Here is an 18,516-nt window from a genome sequence, read left to right as displayed (position 1 = left end):
TGCAGAAGTGTCTATGCTTTATACTCAGCCTCTCAGATTAAGCACTTAAGGAATCTCATATCCTTACCCCAAGGCTAAGGACCCTTGGATACATCCACCAAGACAGTTGTCTTTCTACTGAATGGGAAGGACAAAGCGCAGGCAGGTCCAGGTTTTAGGGACCCAGTCTGCCTGGCCTTCTCTGATGCACTGAACTAGGGATAAAAGGTTTTGGAGCAGATGGCTTTAAAGATGCTCAGAGAATACACAAATTCTGATAAAGCATCATGGTTGCTAACCATATCTTAGAATTTAAATCGTTTGCTAGTACCAACTTTTTGATCAGGGAGGGTGTGCATTCACATCTCTGTCCCCTCTGGGCAGCACTGAAACAGTGGGGCTACAGAAAACTGGAACCTCCCCTTGTCTCAGTGATGTGGGTCTGGAATGAACAGCTTTTGGGATAGGAAGGTGAGGGGGTCAGAGAGAAAATAATTATTGGCTCAGACCCTACAGTCTGCAAAGCCAGAACATCAGGGACAGCTCCCCAAAGCAGGTATTTATTCTCACTGAGACCTTCCCTGGTTGAAAAACCTAACACAGAGGTGGGAGCCAAGAGCAGAACCTGTCTCCCCCATGACAGCTGAATCATTTCTCAGCATTCCCTCTGCCTCTTCTTTCATCTCCCTCTACTTGCCCAGGTGGGAGGACAGGGAATTTTCCTGCCAGCATCACATGGACTCCCTCCTAGGGGAGGACTTTCTCCTTGCATTTGAGACACTTATGATCAGACTGCTAAGGTTAAGGAAGATTTAAGTATACATGATGCTTATTTTCTGGACAAATCTTTGACTGCCATCATCACCTTATAGAGCTGTTTTCTTCAGACCCTTTGGGAAGTTAGGTAAAATACTGAGAGGTCCCTATTTACACCTGAATTGCAGTGGAGTTCAAAAGGTCTGCACACCAGAGCACTCCTGAACAAACAGGAGCAGCTCCAGTTAGTAGGGCAGCAACACTTCAGACTGGGAATCTCCACTAATATCTCAGATATAATCTGTATGTTCTATAAATAAATCAGAATTACAGGTTTTTTTTTAATTTCAGGAGATAACAACTGATTCAAGAAATATTCATGGTAACTTTGAAAAGAAAACTTTGAAAAAAGAACTACAGTAATAAGACCTATAATATAAAGTCTGAAAATACACAATCTGCCTAGGCAAGGTGGGGTCAGCTCCTCCTAGCATGTAATTAAGACAAAACCAAGCTGTTTTTTAACTTATGATCTGAACATGAAAATGTAGCACTATAAAAATAGAAATTAATCCATAGCTGGCCAAAGGGAAATAATTGAGACATGTAACTGAAAAATAAAAACTTGCATGTATCACATATTTGGCAAATATTTCATAATTATTTCACAAACAATATCATATTGTGTTACGATTTAAAGTCAAATTCAGACAAAAACAGATCAACAGGTCACATAGTCATGACTTTTTTGAGTCTTTCTGTGATAAATTTAATTCATGCTACACATAGTTGACAACCTTTGTGATATTGCATATTTTCCATTCCTGTTGCCTTGATAATTTGAAATTTTGGGGACATAGTAGCAACATCTTTTTCTCATAGGTTGAAATAAATCTTCACTGGAGGTCTAATTCCTGGATTCAGACTTCCAGAGAGATGGATCTGGTCAGCTTCTGCATGAGATACTTTTGGATAGAATGAGAATCATAGACCATAGCATGTTAGGGGTTGGAAGCGACCTCTAGAGATGATACAGCCCAACCCCCCCTGCCAAAGCAGGAAAACCTAGTGCAGGCCACCCAGGAGAGATATCACTTGTGGTAATAATTAAAAATTTGAGATGCAAAACTCTCATGGAGATATAAGATGAAAATGTGTGGTCATTATTATAATCTAAAAGACCCTGTTATTTTGTGTACGTGTTTCTGTGCGTGTGCCTGTGGGTGTGTGCGTATCCCATATATCTTCTGCATCTCATATATATATATATATATATATATATGCTAGTTGGTGTTTAATTAGTGAGGAATACTGAAGTTAAACCTTCACAATGTCTGAAGGCAACAGAGCAAAGTATCAGCTGATGACCTTAGAATTCTCTTTCACTCTGTGTCTATCTATACTAGGAGCAAAAGGAAATACTGAAGGTGTCTTTGATGGTTCTTCATCGCAGACACTCTCCATCCATTCTAGCCCAGAGCACCTAACAGCAGTCACAGGACTATGCTATGGAGAAACAGAGGCTTTACACAGATGTCTAAGATTGGAAGAGTAATAATAACTCCCACAAAATAAGTAAGGATGAAGGTAAATGGGGTGAATCTCCTGGGGGAGGTGCCTGCATGGCAATAGTCTCAAAGGCATCTAGCTCTGCTTAGCAGTTAGGGAAGCAAATTTCTCTATGATATGAAGACTCCTGAAGATGGAAAACACATGAAGATGGATTAAATCCAAGCGCAGCAAATACATCTGAAGAATTCATAAAACCTCTGATTAGTTATTGGTTTTCTGTTATTTGTCTGAAAATACTGAATTGGGTCTAAATAAAGTTATCTGGAAAATTATGAACTTGTCAGTAGGAAATTTAGGGGTTTACTTTTATGGATTTATATATTTTTGTTGCTGGGTTTATAATAGAGATAAAATCTGAAATGACAAGGTCTCTAAATCTATTTGAGGATCTTTAAAAACTGAACTGCCACTCTCAGTCATTGTACTGGAAACCACTTTGTGAAAACAGACAAGAGTTCCTTTCCTAACTGTTTTGAATCTACAAAGAAAAATGCTGTCAACTACTCTTTGGAGCCTGCATGAATTCTTTTTTCTTTTTACTCTTTCACTGTTTATTAATTGCTTTCTTTTCTTTTTCCCCTTAGTATTCCTTTTTACTGTGTGTAGGTACAGCTGCATCCCAAATGCCTCTTATGTAGGCATGTAGATGCCTACCTGCATCTCCAAAGCACAAGAAACTCTACATGTGAAACAAGTCATTTGAGAGCAGGAAGAAGTTTTGAAGGTCTCATCATCAGCAATGACCTCTGCAAAGGAAGAATGTGTCTTTGTGTGTGCACATAGTACAATAATTTGAAATTTTTTGCCTGCTACACATTTGTTGTTTAGTTTAAGTAATGGAGATCTACCATACTTTACATGATTTGTATGGAAAAGTTACAAATGAGTGAAAACACATGTTTTATAAGTCTCTGAGCCCTACTAACTCTACCAGCTCAGCCTCTCTACAAATCTCAAATGCCCAGACGAAAACATGCAACTGTCACCTAGGAAAGTTTCTCATTTAGGAGAAAAGAAACAGCCATGAGACTGATTTTCAGTTCACTTCCTGAAGGTAGCTTTATTGAAGTCAAGGGAGCTTAACCCGTTTGAACACAGGTTGAACTCCTGGGGGAAGGATGAGAGCATCAGATCATCTAAGATCCAAAGTGTTTAACTTGGGAGAGGGTGATATTCAGAGTTTGTCAGCCACAGAGCTGTTACTAACAACAAATACATTTGTGGAGTTGAAACTATGTTTGCAGACCATTTCTTTCCCTATTTCTGAGAAATCAGCTGTAAATTATGCTTGCTCAGACAAATACTTAGAAGGACTTTGTACTTGTTTTGATGACCTGCGCAAGTATATTCACCTGAAAGAGGCAGCAAGTTTCTATTTTTTTGTAGCATGAGTGTACACAAGCTTTTGCTTACAAGCAATGTGGCTGTGCTGGCTGCTAAAAGAGATGTCCACCAAAAGCAGAGAGAAGGTCAGGCACAGGGAGATGCAGAGAGCAGAGAGGAGAGGCTGAGAACAACCCATTACTCCTGCCAAACCGTCCATGCTTCTGTTGGAGTTTCAGCTCTGTAAAATTACTAGAATACTTAAATGAAATATTTTTTTTTCTTCTTAGTATTTCTGATTTCTAGACTGGCCACCATAGAACAATTATTGTGTAGGCATTTTTAGACTCCATCACAACATGAAGTCCTGTTAACCACGTAAAAGATGGATTTTGAAAGGCTGAACCCAAAAGAATGATGAATGGAAAGGTACGTACATTTAAAGGAGCAGGTTATGAGATTTTCAGCACATTCTGACTGGGTATTTGGGGCTTTTTTTTGTAATTCTATTTTTAAATTATTCTATATAACTGTTTTGAATTTCTGAATCACCTACCATTTGGATATCTAAGCACTGAAAATTAAACAAAAGACTCAAAGTTCTTTGCAACTTACCCTTATCTCCATTTTCTAATGCCAATGAAGTGAACTTAAAACACCCATTCATTTAAGCAATGTAATCCACACTTTTCATCATTAAATTAAAAAAAGTGAAAAGAATAGGGGTTTAAGCCAGTCAAAAGAAAGTCCCTGCGGAAGCTCTGCAGGCGCCAAACAAGTTCACTATATAACTAACAAAACAAAAGTGAAATAAAAACCCCACACACCACTTCTAAGAAATATAAATCATAAAAGGCTTCCAAATAGCATCAAAAATGTCCTTTTCTGTTACAGACTCTGAATGTAATCTTCTTGAAGCAAGCCATCTGGGACAGGCATGCTAACCACAATAGCTCAGTTATAGTAGTATTTGCTCTTCAATGCAAAGACTGATTTGCTTCACTGTCATTAGTCCAAGCATCAGTAAGGTTTCTCCTTTTACAGCTAAGTTCCCACTATGAGAAGAAACTTATAAAATCAATATATGAGGTGAAAATTCTATGTGCGATAAAATGTTACACATAAAGTACTGTAAGAGATGATACATCTATTTCTTTCAAAGAAGAGGGCAGATTGGGAGCACAGTAAGGTGTGATGAAGGAAAAAACAAGAAGAAAAATAGAGGGTAAGGACACTGAGTTACGATTTAGCAACACAGGACCATACCAGAAAGAAATAATACTTTTGTTATGCTCAGCTAACACACTACACGATCAAATTAATGTATTTTCATCTGCAAATGCAAGGAGAAATATATTTACATTTCTTTGGATTCATCTGACCTGTCACCAAGGTATAGCAAAGTTATGTTATAGCATAGTTTTTCCAAAGCATCCTGAACCTTTTGATGCCTCTTTTTTCTTAACAGCAACCTGGAACCTCTTCGATAGGTCTATTTTGAAAAGGAGTACTTATTATCAGCCTTTTGAAGACAGTAGTTCTCATAATGTGAGATATTTAAGTTTTCCCTGTGCTTTTGTAAACATAAGATACTTTGGGGCTGTTGCTCTGTTGAACTGAGTCATGGGTTTGCAATTAAACCAAGAAAATGCAATGTCTTTGGCATCGTTACCTGAAACTATTTCATCAGGCAACAACACAAAAATCTGTGGGTAAAATCCTCCATCCACTTACTGGAGCAAAACTACAGGGCCAGATAACTCATTTTAAGAACAGCTTAAGTCACTGTTCTAGGTATTAATATTTTGAGTAAATTAGTAAATTAAACCTTAATCCAAACTGAAACATGTAACTGAAACACATCCACAGACAATCAAAAATTGCAACTGGAATTCATACCTACTGCCCATTTCTAATTGCAGTGTAACTTGCTTCCATTATGGCTTTATAGCTGCAAACCAACAGTGCCATCCACTGTTTTTCTGAGAAATCTTTCAAGTATTTACCCATATGGTCTTGAATACTAAAAGATACTCCAGAAAAGTTAAAACTCATCTACCACTCTGTGTTTGCAGGAGATTATGTATCCCCAAAATTTTATTTAGGTACTTAAAGCCCTTCTTATTTTAACTCAGCTGTAATACCTAATTCTATATTAATAACAAGAACATGTCCATTTATCTATTCTTGGGTGGATGATGTAAAAGAAGCCGAGTCTGTGAATTGTCTAAAATGGATGTAGTATGCTAACTTCCTCTCTAGTGATTTCATTCCAAATGGTTTGATATGCCAACCTTGTATTTATGTAAGACTCACACAGTTTTATATTGTTATATAAACCCTTAATATAATCAAAAGTGTCTTAGTCCCAAGGATAAAAAAAAAAAAAGGCTGAAATATCAATAGATGTTTTCATTTGAAGTATCATGCAGGTCTGCATTGACATGCAAATGCTAGAGACAAAATCTGTATAATCAATTTTATGCAAGTCACAACTGTGGTAGTGTATGGTCTTAAGGCTTCCCTGAGTGACATGAAAAATCTAAGGCTAAAGTTCAGCATTAAATATCACACTGAATTGTTATTCCTAATCCTGCAATAGGCTTTCCTACCGAGGCAGCTTTTTCACATTGATGACAAATATAAGCTTTAAGGGAATGCAGGTAAAGTTTAAGCAATATGCATTTTGTGTTCCTGTAAGTATATGCATTAGTATAAAATGCTATTATTATAGTAACTGTAGCAATTATTATTTTTATCCTTTCTTTTTAGGACTGTTGTCTTTCTTGTACCAAGAGGAGGACTTATGAAAAATGCTGTCAACAGACTCCTGGGCTGACTATTTTTTTCTTAGAGAACGGGCAGGCAGTGACATTATGCATTTTGTTTTATCCCACTAGAGGGCCCATAGCAAGAGCTGAAAGCAACACACCTTCCTTCCCTAGAGACACCACACAATTGCTCCAAGGTACAGAGAGCTGGGCTTTCTGTTGTTGGGTTAATTTCTTTTTTTCTTCTTCTTGTTTTTGCTTGGGTTTTGGTTGGGTTTTGGTTGGCTTAGGGTTTTTCCCCTGATGTGGCAGTCTTTCTTAAACACCCTGAAATTGCTTTCGGCTTATTGTCCTTTCACATATATTTTTCCAACAGGCACAAAAATCTGTCAAATGTTTGTTACTATAACAGCCTGATCTGATCCAGTGACCCGGCATGGAAGGGTTTTTATCCCATTACTCTGTCCCATAGTCAGTATATGCAACTGCTTTTTTTTTCCCTTTGTATTTAAACCATAAACATTATTATAGGAAAGAGTGTTGAACTCACGGATCATTAGACTTGGGGATGAGTGTGCCAAGCTCCTTGATTCGATAATTAATATTATACCTTCTTCTTCTCTCAACTGTTAAAAAGAAACAGTTACAATTTTTATAGTGAAGTATTCTTAGAGAAATTCGACATAAAACATTAATTAGTTAAAAACAAGTCAGTCAATGTCTTCCTCAAATAAAATCCCAACATGATCCATGATCTGTCACTGACTTACACTCAAGGCAAATTCCATGATTAGTATAATCTCTGTATCCTACCCTACATGTAGATTTCTCCTCCATTTGCAAGTAACTGTCTAGAGGATAAAATAGCCACATATTGCCTGAACACTTCTCTTTCTTCTGATGTTTATGTAACCTTTCTACACTCTCGAGTTTTCAGCTTAGTGGAGTTTTGTTGATGACTTAAACAGGGATACAAGATAACTCATCCAGCATTTCTCATCCAGCAGAATTCCTGCTGCAGATCACACTTAACAGCTTCATTATCTCTTATTTACAGTTACAAGCACTGCAAACTAGAGAGGATGTAACTGCAATCACACCCCTTCACTGAAACTAAGAAAGATTGTGTTCCCGGAAACACTTTCTAGCACATCAGCACATTTGTTTCTTTTGATGATGGACAGTACAAGCATGTTCACAATAACTTTTAAAACACAGAGAAAATGAGGAAAAACCTAACATAAAAAAAAAAAAAAAAAAAAAAAAAAAAAAAAAAAAAAAGTTTGAATTTGTGCTTCTCCTCCTAATTTATGCTGGTTTACTTGGAGTTTAGATAGAAAAGGGAGAAGATAAGCCTCCTAAAATCTGGTTTCCCTCTATGTGCTACCAGTCCACTTTATGGGCATCGCACTGATATCCAGACTGGAGCATGTGACCCTTCTCTGCACAAAGGGTCTGTCACCTCTGCTTCTCCCATTTCACTGATTTAGAGAGAATGGTTCTCTGCTTTCTCACCATTTTTTCTCCAGATACTTTTACATGAACAAACTTCATGTTTTCTAGCAAAGAGTTGCAAGTTTCATTGCTTTTGGGGGATTTTTTTTTTATACAGTTGTGATACAGAAAGTATATACATTGAGAAGACTGTCCTGTTGTGGTAATGCTAGCTGTCAGAGTCCATCAGTAATGTTCTACTGGCATGAAATTGCACTTTTGTCCACTCCCTTGACTTTGCACTTTGACTCAATCCAACCCTCAGTGAGTGGACAGGTTTCAGATTTGGTCCATGAATAGAATTGTACTGAGATATTTATCTTATCCCTTGCTTCTTGGAAGACCTTACCTTGGGCTCAATATGCTAATGTCACTGTACTCTCTCAGATCAGACCTGTGTAGCCTAAAACATGGACACAACAGCTACATGCTCCATGGATGGAAATGTGTTCTTCAAGTGTGATGTCCTAATTTTGAATATAAGTACAAAACCCCAACATAACTAAATTAGAGGTGTGTAGCCATGGGCAGCCTGGTGAGTCTTCCTGTACTTGTAAATTGTACTTGTAAATGAGTAAACCACTTAATAAAACCTTTATTGATAATGCATTAGTATGCCTAAGCCATCAGATAGTACAACTATCTCCAGAGACACTTTGAGTTTTGAAGTATACACATGGAACCAAACCAGAAGAGCTGTTGCCTGTCTGGTGCTAAGATCCTTGCACACAGCCTTCAGCTCAGCTGCCCATGGGGAGAGAAAGGGCTCAGATATGCTTTCTGTTTTCAGGAAGGAAAATAAATGATGGAGACAATGGAAAGGTTTGAAATCCCTGATTTATATGTCTGCCTGTATTTCCCTTTTCAGTTCTAGATAACTCCTACCCACCATCTTTCCTAGTCCACTGAAAAATTCCGCATTCCTGCCCAAGATCAGCAACAGCTTCACTTGTACTTCAGAGATGTTCTAGCTACAGCCCTAAAAGCCCACATGGTCTGTCTGTAATCCACAAAAATGTTAAGAAAGAAATAAGGATGCTTTCTGGAAATTCTAAGTAGCAGAAGTTGTGCACAGTGGTTGTTAGCACATCGGACTAGTGGATGTATACTTTCAGGTACTTCATTTCATACAAGTAAAGCCATAAATATCTCTAAGACTACCAAACTGTACAGAGAACAAAAATACATATAAACAAAAATATAACTACTGGCTATTAACTAAATTCCAATTTATGTTTAAAATAATAGAATATCTTGAATTGGAAGGGATATATAAGGATCACTGAATGTCCTAGACTTGGAGACTGTTTCTGCTGGAAGAAGTGGAAAGGAGAACTGGAAAATGTAATTCTTTAGTCAACCCTTTCCAAAAAAAAATCCTTCAGTTTTTTTCTATCAAATTACTCTATAGAAGGGAAAATTTGCCTAACTTTATGTTTAATCTTATTTCAGCAATCAAAACAATTTTTTCTCTGTTCTGGATAAACCAAAATGCTGTTTATTTTTATAAATTTAATATTAGACACTTCTCTATGAATTTCACTGTGTTCCTGGCTTAAACTATAGAAAATTATTCCTCTAGAATGGAAAAGCCTAACATCTCTACATGGCCGCACTTCTCTCCATAAGGAAACAGAAGTGTAGCCCAACCTCTGAGGTTTGGGGGCTTGTGTTTCAGAGCAGAGTCTGATACACTGAGAGTTTCCTGCAGTTCTGCCCTGATCTCCTTTTGTGACACACAATTTCCCCAACTTTAAGTGCTTAACTATTGTTTAGAAGTTCTCTGATATTCTTTGTACGTTTTTTTTTTTCCTTTCCCATCATCCATAGAGAGTTCCAGCCGCTCCCTTGGGTGCTTCAGTAAGTAGGCTATGAAGACTCAGGATTTTCTGTGTTGTTATTTTCATCATCTGCCTCCTTCCTTGTCTGTTTTGCACTACAGTTCTTAGGGACAACATCAAGTAAAGTGTGCACACATACAACTGTGTGAATAGTTATTTAACATGAAAACTTAGTAGCAGATGATTTGGAAAGAAATTCATTACAACATGCAAGATATTTTGAAAGACAAAAGTCAAAGACAAAAATTGTTTTCAGGGGAGAAAGCACTGTAAGCCCAGTAAGATGCTGATCTAAAAGGAGAGCAGAGATGTGGTAGAAAGTGTATATTATTTCTGCATTTCCTATACATTCCATTTAATGAGGTGGAAGATGAACATATACTTACTGAGATTGTGATTATCCTTTTTTTGCCTCTCCTTTGCCAATGCTCTTGTATCTGCTTCTGACAGAAAGTAACATTTAGTAAAACAGTCCTTAGGTTTCAATTCCAGTACTTATTTCACCTTTTCAAAATGGCCTCTTGTCACAAAGAGCAGCCTTTATAGTATTTTTACTTCATTACTCCTTTTATTATTAAACAAATTATAAGCAAATCTATATTCTACCAGTACTAAATATTTGAGAAGTCTGGCAGGTTGCTTGAGATTTATTAAACATTTTTAATTTAAGAACACAGAAATTCTATGGAGAGGTAGTTTTCTGTATTTTCCATCAGGATACAACACACTAATATTGCTATGGATTTGTATATCCCATAATGCAAGAGTTAATCAGATTTGTAAGACATTGAACAAGCTCACTGTTTCCTCTGAATGACACTAATAAACTGTACATGGTTGTTAGCATTCTTTGGATTAATTGAATGTAACTTTTAAAATTGTTAATCCACTAATGTAGATTTACCTTGAATAGCCTTATTGTAAGGTTTTAAAAGAACCATTTGTTCTACCCTGGAACAAATTTAATGGATGATAATTTATTTATACCGTTGTTCAGGAGCCAACATGTGGAAGAATCCACTATGTTTCCTGAAAGAATAAGGTTTATTAAAAACATGATGTTCATAAAAATTAGAGAGCAACATGGCTTCTGAATTACTGAGGAGAAGAACAGGTCTTTGTTCTTTTCCTTAAATGAAACTATAAACCAAACTTTAATTATAGACATCTATTTCATTGGTAAGATTTATTCAGCTTTTAAGAGAAACACCATAACTTCTGAAATTATAAAATACTAAAATCTCAGAGTTCCTTTACCTGTAAGTTCCCTTTTTACTGGTAGATTAGCTGGGCAGGAAGCATTTGTGAGACCCATATTAGCTGCTGCCATTCCCTGGTCACTGTTATATATATCCAAAATGCTGCTGGATAGCTTGAGGAGGAGGAAAGAATAATAATAATAAAAAAATACCCAACATTAAAATAAGTTAGAGAATTAAAAAAATAAAACAAATATACATACAAAGAGCAAATGTCTTGGAGCAGAAGTTCAGTGTTCTTTAGAAGGTGCTCTGTCTATGTGTCTGAAGGGAAAGTTTGACTTCATGTATTACTGAATAAAATTGAAAGTGAAGGGTCACAGTTTGCCATAGTTCCAAAAGTGTCTTTCTAAGAGGCTTTCAGATGTAGAGTGAAGCAGGATATGGCCCTTAGTGTCTGTTTTGTAATTACTTCTACACAGTATTTTCTGATAACATTATTTCAAAACTGCACTTCAAACATGAATTAAGCTAAAAGTAGAAATAACTTTGCTGGTTTTGACCTACTTGCCAGTGATTTTTAACCACATCACTAAAGTCCAGATTGGAATTTCTACTGCGTCTTTTTTAGCAATGATCAAGTTAGATGCAATTATTAAAATTAGAGTGGACAGAGCATCAAATAATGAGTTTTAAGCAAAGCTGTGACGATAGACCAGATAACCTAATGGTTTTAACATGCATAATATATATGATCATATATACCATTTTCTTTGTTACCTTTCAAAATATGACATTATTTAAATAAACTCATCAAATGCACTTAAAGAGAAGTATCAAATAATCATAACATGATTTGGATTGGAAGCAATCCTAAAGACCATCTAGTTCCAACCTCCCTGCATGGACTGGGGCACCTTCCACTAGACCAGGCTGCTCAAAACCCCATTTAACCTGGCCTTGAATGTTTCCAGGAATGAAGCATCTACAACCTCCTTGGGCAACCTATTCCATTGTCTCACCACTCTCATAGGAAAGGATTTCTTCCTCATGTCTAACCTAAATCTAAGCTCTTTCAGGTTTAAGATATTACCACTTAAGCCTTTAAGAAAAATCCCTCCCCAGCTTTCCTGTAGGCCCCCTGCAGGTACTGGAAGGATGTTACAAGCTCTTGCCAGAGCCTTCTCTTCTCCAGGCTGAATAACCCCAACTTTCTCAGCCTGTCTTCACAGGAGAGGTGCTGCAGCTCTTGGAACATCTTTGTGACCCTCTTCTGGACTTTGTCCAGCAGCTTCATGTCCTTTCTGTGTTGGGGACTCCAGAAGTGGACACTGTACTTCAAGTGGGGTCTCATGAGAGTGAAGTAGAGGGGGAGAAGTAAGGTTAAAGTATATTTCTACAGATTCCAGGGAATTACCCAAATATTACTTTGACTTGAATAATAATAATTTACCTATCTGAAATAATTCTAAAATATGTAGAAATTTTGTAATGAACAGTGCAGGCTCCATTTCTGTGACAATATAACCAGCCTTTCAGCACTGATCATTATCTTTATTTCTGTATGTTCATCTGAAAGCAGCTGTATAAATAGAAGTATAAATAGAAGTCATGTCCTAATTCACAAAAATGATTTGCATTCTTGCTGCCTTCTAAGGCAATAAGAGCAACATATTTGGATTTGTTTCATTTTTTTCATTTTATAACAGATATAAATTTTTTAATAATTTTTTTCCCTTTTGTGCCCAACACAAACTCAGACTCAGAAACTAAGTTAGGATGCACCTGACCAAGAAAAAAAAAAAATAAAAGAAAAAGGAAAAAAAATATGGTTAAGACACACCTGAGACAGAAAATCATGAAAATAATTTAGGGGTTATTTAAGAAAATTGTTTTTCATAGAAAATAAAACATGTTTTTAGAGTTCTGCCCTGCACTCAGATCCTGAAACGCCTTGGAATTTTTGAGGCAGGTTACAGAAACAGCAATCATCAGTCTGCTGGGAACCAGTTTTTTATAGGATATGATTACTTCTTTTCTTGTAGAGGCCAAGATCTTCACCACATTTTCTTCTTGCAGAGGCTAAGAGCTTCACCACAAGTTATTTAGAATGAAGGCACTTTCTAAAAAATTTGCTCAGTGTGAAATTTTCCATGGCAGAGTTTGCTATATTTTTATATTAAATCTGAAATTCTAAATAAGTTATATTTTTAAATAATTATTTTACTAAATTATCAAGTAAGTTTACAAAATTATCTAAGAACCTATTTTTTTCTTAAATTCTCCCAGCTGCATAACTTAAAATGAAAAGAAGCAATCAGGATTCTTTTTAATAGACATAAATAACATGCTTATTTTTAAAGCAGAGGTTTATTACTTAGGAGAACTGACAGTTCTTTAATACCATTAGAAATCTCAACATCAAGTCAGTTCTGAAAATCTGCTTACCTATTTGATCTCACTATGAAAATACTTTTCAAAAGAATGTTTGGAATTTAGTTGAATGTTACTCAAGAACAAGCTATGTTTAACATGCAGGATTTGAACACTAAGCACACTCCCTCTTTAAGCACCTTTGTTTCATTCCAGGGTGGTAAACTGACAAGTATTACAGAATTCACTGCAGCTTTACCTTTCTGTTTTCTTTGTTCCAGGGATAGTATAATTATATTACAAGAGTGAACTCATATTAGCTCTAGACACATATTTGATGACTTCCTACATTCATGTAAATGAATTTGGCTTATTGAAATGATAGGAAAACAGAATGAGATAAAAACCTGAGAGTCAGCGTGACTCCTACATTTATTCTTAGTGGACTTGGGATAAGGCAGCTATGCTTAAGGCTACTGGTTGTGTGAAATGCTAGGAAAAGGTAATCTCTGAAAATAATATAGTCTAATAAATAATCTAAAAAGTGAGAAATGCATATCTATCATACTTTACTTTTTTCACATATCTGCATATATGAGTTCAATAACTTGCATTAACCTCTTTTAATTTATAAGAGTAATAATACTATTAATTAAAGAAGACCAGAAATGTAAACCCCAGTTTACACAAATGCATTACACACATCAGTCATTATTTCTAATTTTAAAGCAGTAATTCATCTTTACTCTCAAAATATAATCAAATTCCTATAGTCTATTCACAAAGATCTGAATATAAATTAAAAGATCCAAATCCAAGAGAAAAAAATCACCAAAGGCCAACATAGCTGGTAGTGAAAAAATATTATCAACAAACTTGAAAATTCACAAAACAACATGAGTAAACTCAACTTAAAACCACAGGTAAACATTTCAGCTGCATTTGATTACACAGCTGATGAAGGTACTTCCATCTACCTCAGCTACCATTGTCCTGAGCAAGAAGAGCTCTTATGCCCCCTTCCATCAGCAGGATCCACCAGGGCAGTGTCATCCCACATAGCCAGGGCTTCAAGTGAACATCTGCCTATGGTCTAAGTCTACTGCTACATGTCACACAATGTTCAGAAAGTCTTAAAGCAAATGGTATTTCCATAACTTCCAGGAATGAAAGAGAATGATTCTTAATGGGTTAATCAAAATACATGGATAAGGCTTGTCTGCTTTTAGTCTCTAGTCAGCTCTATGTCAGGATAGTGTCCACCTACCTGATGACATACTGTTTAAGTATTTTTCTGTTTTGGTTAATATTTGTAGATATGTATTACAGTAACATTGAAGATTGAAAGGTTCATGGTCCTGTCACAGTTGCACAGCTAGAAAATAACAGCTCAATGCTCTTCCAAGATCAACTACGTTTTTCTAATTAAAAAATGCAGCTGAACATGGTAGTTCCCAGTCCATAGTCAGAGATCCTGGACCAGAAGGAATTTCCTGGATATTTGGTTGGTTTTACATATCATCACATCATCCATTTACAAAGAAATGATGCTTTGTCTTAAAATCAACCAGGCTTAACATCTCCAATATTTTTATTTAGAGTATGTTCCAAAAGTTGGATTATCACAAATTATTGTTAAAAGCTTTCTTTTTATTTCCATATACAGACAAATTTTATTTTCGTTTTGTGTTCCTTTAACTTATAAAGTTCATTGTTTAACCTTAATTGGTTGTGAGTGACCATAGCTCCCTTTATCCTTTAGTTTGCTAAGTTGAACAGGTCATGCTTCTTTAGCCAGGCTTCCCATTCTGTGGTTTGTCCTAATAGAACTGTCTCTCTTTCCTGCTTTGATTTAGTTTCTCTGAAGGTGGACACCTTTATTTGTCTAACATGTTCTAAAAAGTTTTCTAGCCAGTGAATTTCACAGTGAATATTTCATTGTGTCTCTTGGAAATCTCCCTCTTGATGGATCCTAAGATCATATTTATCTCTTTTTTTTTGCAGTCCCATCATTTTGATGGCTTACAGTCATCCTCTGAGCAACTAATGTAACCAGATCTTTCTCTGTCATCTTCCCTTAATGAGCTCTCAGCTTACTGCAGACATCCCTGTTATTAGTATTTAAATGAATGACTTTGCACTCGGTACTATTACAGTCTTTCCATTTATACTCTTCTGTCATCACAGCCATATAATTCTTCCCCTATGATATCCTCACCCACCCTTGAATTGGCAATACTTTCTACTTTTGCTGCCTCAGTAAATTTCATCAACATAAACGGGGTTTTTGTACCGAGGTCATTAATGAAAATATTAAATAAACTGAAGCTTGAGACTGATTCTTGAAGCACTTCATTAATATCTTCACTTTTAACAAAATCTTTATTATCTCTTTATCTTGCCCTTCAACTTGAAAATAATCCTGTTTAGTTATTTTCTGTATAATCTGTATCAGATTTTACTAATATATATCCATAAAACAAGGTTACAATCAACAAACCCTGGATTTGCAGAACTAATTAGATTCCAGTAGCAAACAGCTCTCCATTAATCCAAAAAGATGTCACTAATCATGGAAATGATGCAGGATATGTACATTTTTAAGGAGCGGACACCTTACATGATCTAGTTGCCTATAATGACTGAATTCTAAGATAGCAAGAGCTTTTCACTAGAGGCATCTGGACTGTCCTGACAGGTCAAAAGAATTCAACAGCTAATCTACTTTCTCTTGAGAGACCTGGAAAAAGGCAGCAGGATGGGCTGTCCTGTTAGGGGATGCTTATTTCCAGCTACCATTTCTCCCAGGTCTTATTTTCTCAGTCACATTCACAAGCCCAAGAATATGATCAGAAGGGTCAAGATGCTCCCAGAAAATACAGAGGTCAGGACCAGATTTCCTCTACAGTTTTCATGCTGCCCAGAAGAATACATGAAAAAGAGACCAAGTGGGAAGCAAGCTTCAAGAATATTCCTGCTAGCAGAAACTTCCTTTACTGCCTTCTTTTCTAGGGTTAATACTTGCAGACATGCAGCTCACCAGGGGTATCTACACGCCTGTATTTTCTGCACTAACAGACACATAGCATACATGCAGAGCAGTTGATGTGCTGTACAGACAGTTCTGAGGATCATTGGACTAATTACAAAGGGTCAGATTACCTGTATTGCACCTAGAGACTTGCCAAACTCCAATAACAGGGAAGGACTAAACATGGTGCTTTACTTGGCCCAAGCAGAGACTACATAACTGCCTAACCCGAAAGGTTGAGTACTCTATCTGCAAGTGAAAATTTCTTTTGGTGCTTGTTAAAAATTAGTGCTTGCTCAGACTGCTTCTAGAACAGAATGTTCACATGTGACACATTAGTACAATACTTTATTTCCACCCCCCATCCAAATACATCCCATATAAATTATGTTCTCATGAACCTAATTGATAGCATCACTTCAAAGAACAGTTTTATAAAATGAAGCTACTTCTTCTTAGCCAGAAAAAATGTTAACATCCATCCATTTAATTGTGGTTCTTGCTTATGCATTTTAATTAAAAAAGGAAAGCAGGGATTTTACCAAGTGTTTATGCTGTTATCCCAAGAATGCTTCCCAAATGTATAAAACTAGGCTTAGAACTGCATCCAGTGTTCATTTTACACATCAAATCAAAGTTAGTTCAGTATTTGTGTTACATAATTCCTTGTCATTCCTTTTCTGTTTGTTCATGACATCTAACAAACTATTTTTCAGTCTTCAAAGTTTGAAGACAAGTGCACCAAATTTGGAAAAATAGTGAGTTGAGCAATAGCTGCATAATAACCCAGTTATTGCAAATCCAATTTCTAAACAGAAATGTCTGCTATACCAAATGTTTCCAATTTTTGACAAGGTGAAAACTGGGGTAATTCTTGTATATTCAAAGGATCATTAGTAACTTTTGACTTTTCATCTAATTCAGAGGTATTGCAGGCAGGATGAATAATCTTGTAGACTGATACAAATCCTGGACTCAGAAGGCTGGTGTTCAGTCTCTGGCTTTCTTTTGCAAATGCTGTATTGCTTGAAGGAAGTTGAATAACATAAGTTGTCATATTGTTTTTCTTTTTAAGGATGTGTTTACACTGTCAAATGTCAAAAAAAAGTTGCAGTGTACTAGTTTTAGGGTCTAGGACAAGAATATCCTGCTCACAGTTATAGTTCTTTTGTAATGGCAATACAAACATTTGTATTTTAACATAGACTGTATTCTATAATAATTTACACCCAAATTTTTTCAGTTCCTCTTTTTATTATCTAAAGAGAACAGCAGAAAAGCAATGCTTCCCTTTTCAGTCTTGTTTTCCTTTGAACAAATTGTATCTCCTTCTATATTTGTCTTTAACATGGTTCATAATTACACACTCCTCAAGTAAGGACTTAATGTTCAGATATATTACATTACATGTTATATATTATGCATGAAAACTTGTTCATTTTTTATCTTCGAATAATGATCATCAAGCTGTTCATTATTCATCAGAGAAAAATGAACTCTGTTCATAATCCTAGTTACAGTACATCCCTGCCCTATCATATGCATATCTGTCCATTGTCTAGATAAATGTCTGATCAAATATGACCAAGCAAAGGAATTTTCTGGAGAATCAACCTTTTGCAAGTCAGTTCTGTTCTTTCAGTTATCATCTCTTAATTATATGGTTTTAGCTGTTCTTGAAACTAAAATAACAAAGACCAAAATGATGTTGTGATACTGTCACCATCCAACTTGTGGCTGGAAATGAAAGGTCAGAGCAGTACTGCTCAACTAACCTCCAGGGTCTGAAACTCAAAGATTACCATTAAATGACAGCTCTGTAAGCTGTTTTACTATGATCATGTCACTAATAACACCAGCTAAAGCAACAATTCCTGGTTCCATCCAACTTCTATCTCGCTGGCTACCCCATGCAAATGCATATGTGAAATAATTCAAATTCTTCCTCTAAAAACAATGAATATCAGTACAAAAACATAAGAACAGTGACAAATTGAGGTGGAGGGTCAAAAGAAACCAAAGTTTTTTTTCAGGATTAGACTCTGGACTATTTTCTCTCAAATACAGGTGCTAACATCTCTATTACCTGTATTTATATCATATATAACATATATATTATGCTTTTCTTCCAGGAGCAATTATAACCTATATGTTAAAAACAAGGAGCTTATTGTAGC

At 36.0% G+C, this 18,516-nt stretch overlaps 1 protein-coding gene across 1 annotated transcript in view; it reads right to left on the bottom strand.

The window, feature by feature from the left end:
• TFEC (transcription factor EC) overlaps positions 1-18,516 on the bottom strand; it is an 85,188-nt gene that overhangs the window by 2,946 nt on the left and 63,726 nt on the right. Inside the window, exons 4-6 of the mRNA XM_030455546.1 lie at positions 10,994-11,108; positions 10,123-10,179; positions 6,952-7,027 (exon numbers count right to left, since the gene is read on the bottom strand). Coding sequence (XP_030311406.1) covers positions 6,952-7,027; positions 10,123-10,179; positions 10,994-11,108 — 248 coding nt within the window. The remainder of the gene's footprint in view (positions 1-6,951; positions 7,028-10,122; positions 10,180-10,993; positions 11,109-18,516) is intronic.

The sequence above is a fragment of the Calypte anna genome, chromosome 1, assembly GCF_003957555.1.
Source record: "Calypte anna isolate BGI_N300 chromosome 1, bCalAnn1_v1.p, whole genome shotgun sequence".
NCBI lineage: Eukaryota > Metazoa > Chordata > Aves > Apodiformes > Trochilidae > Calypte > Calypte anna.
Note: the sequence above shows the minus strand (reverse complement) of the source record. Positions and strands in the feature narration are given on the sequence as shown.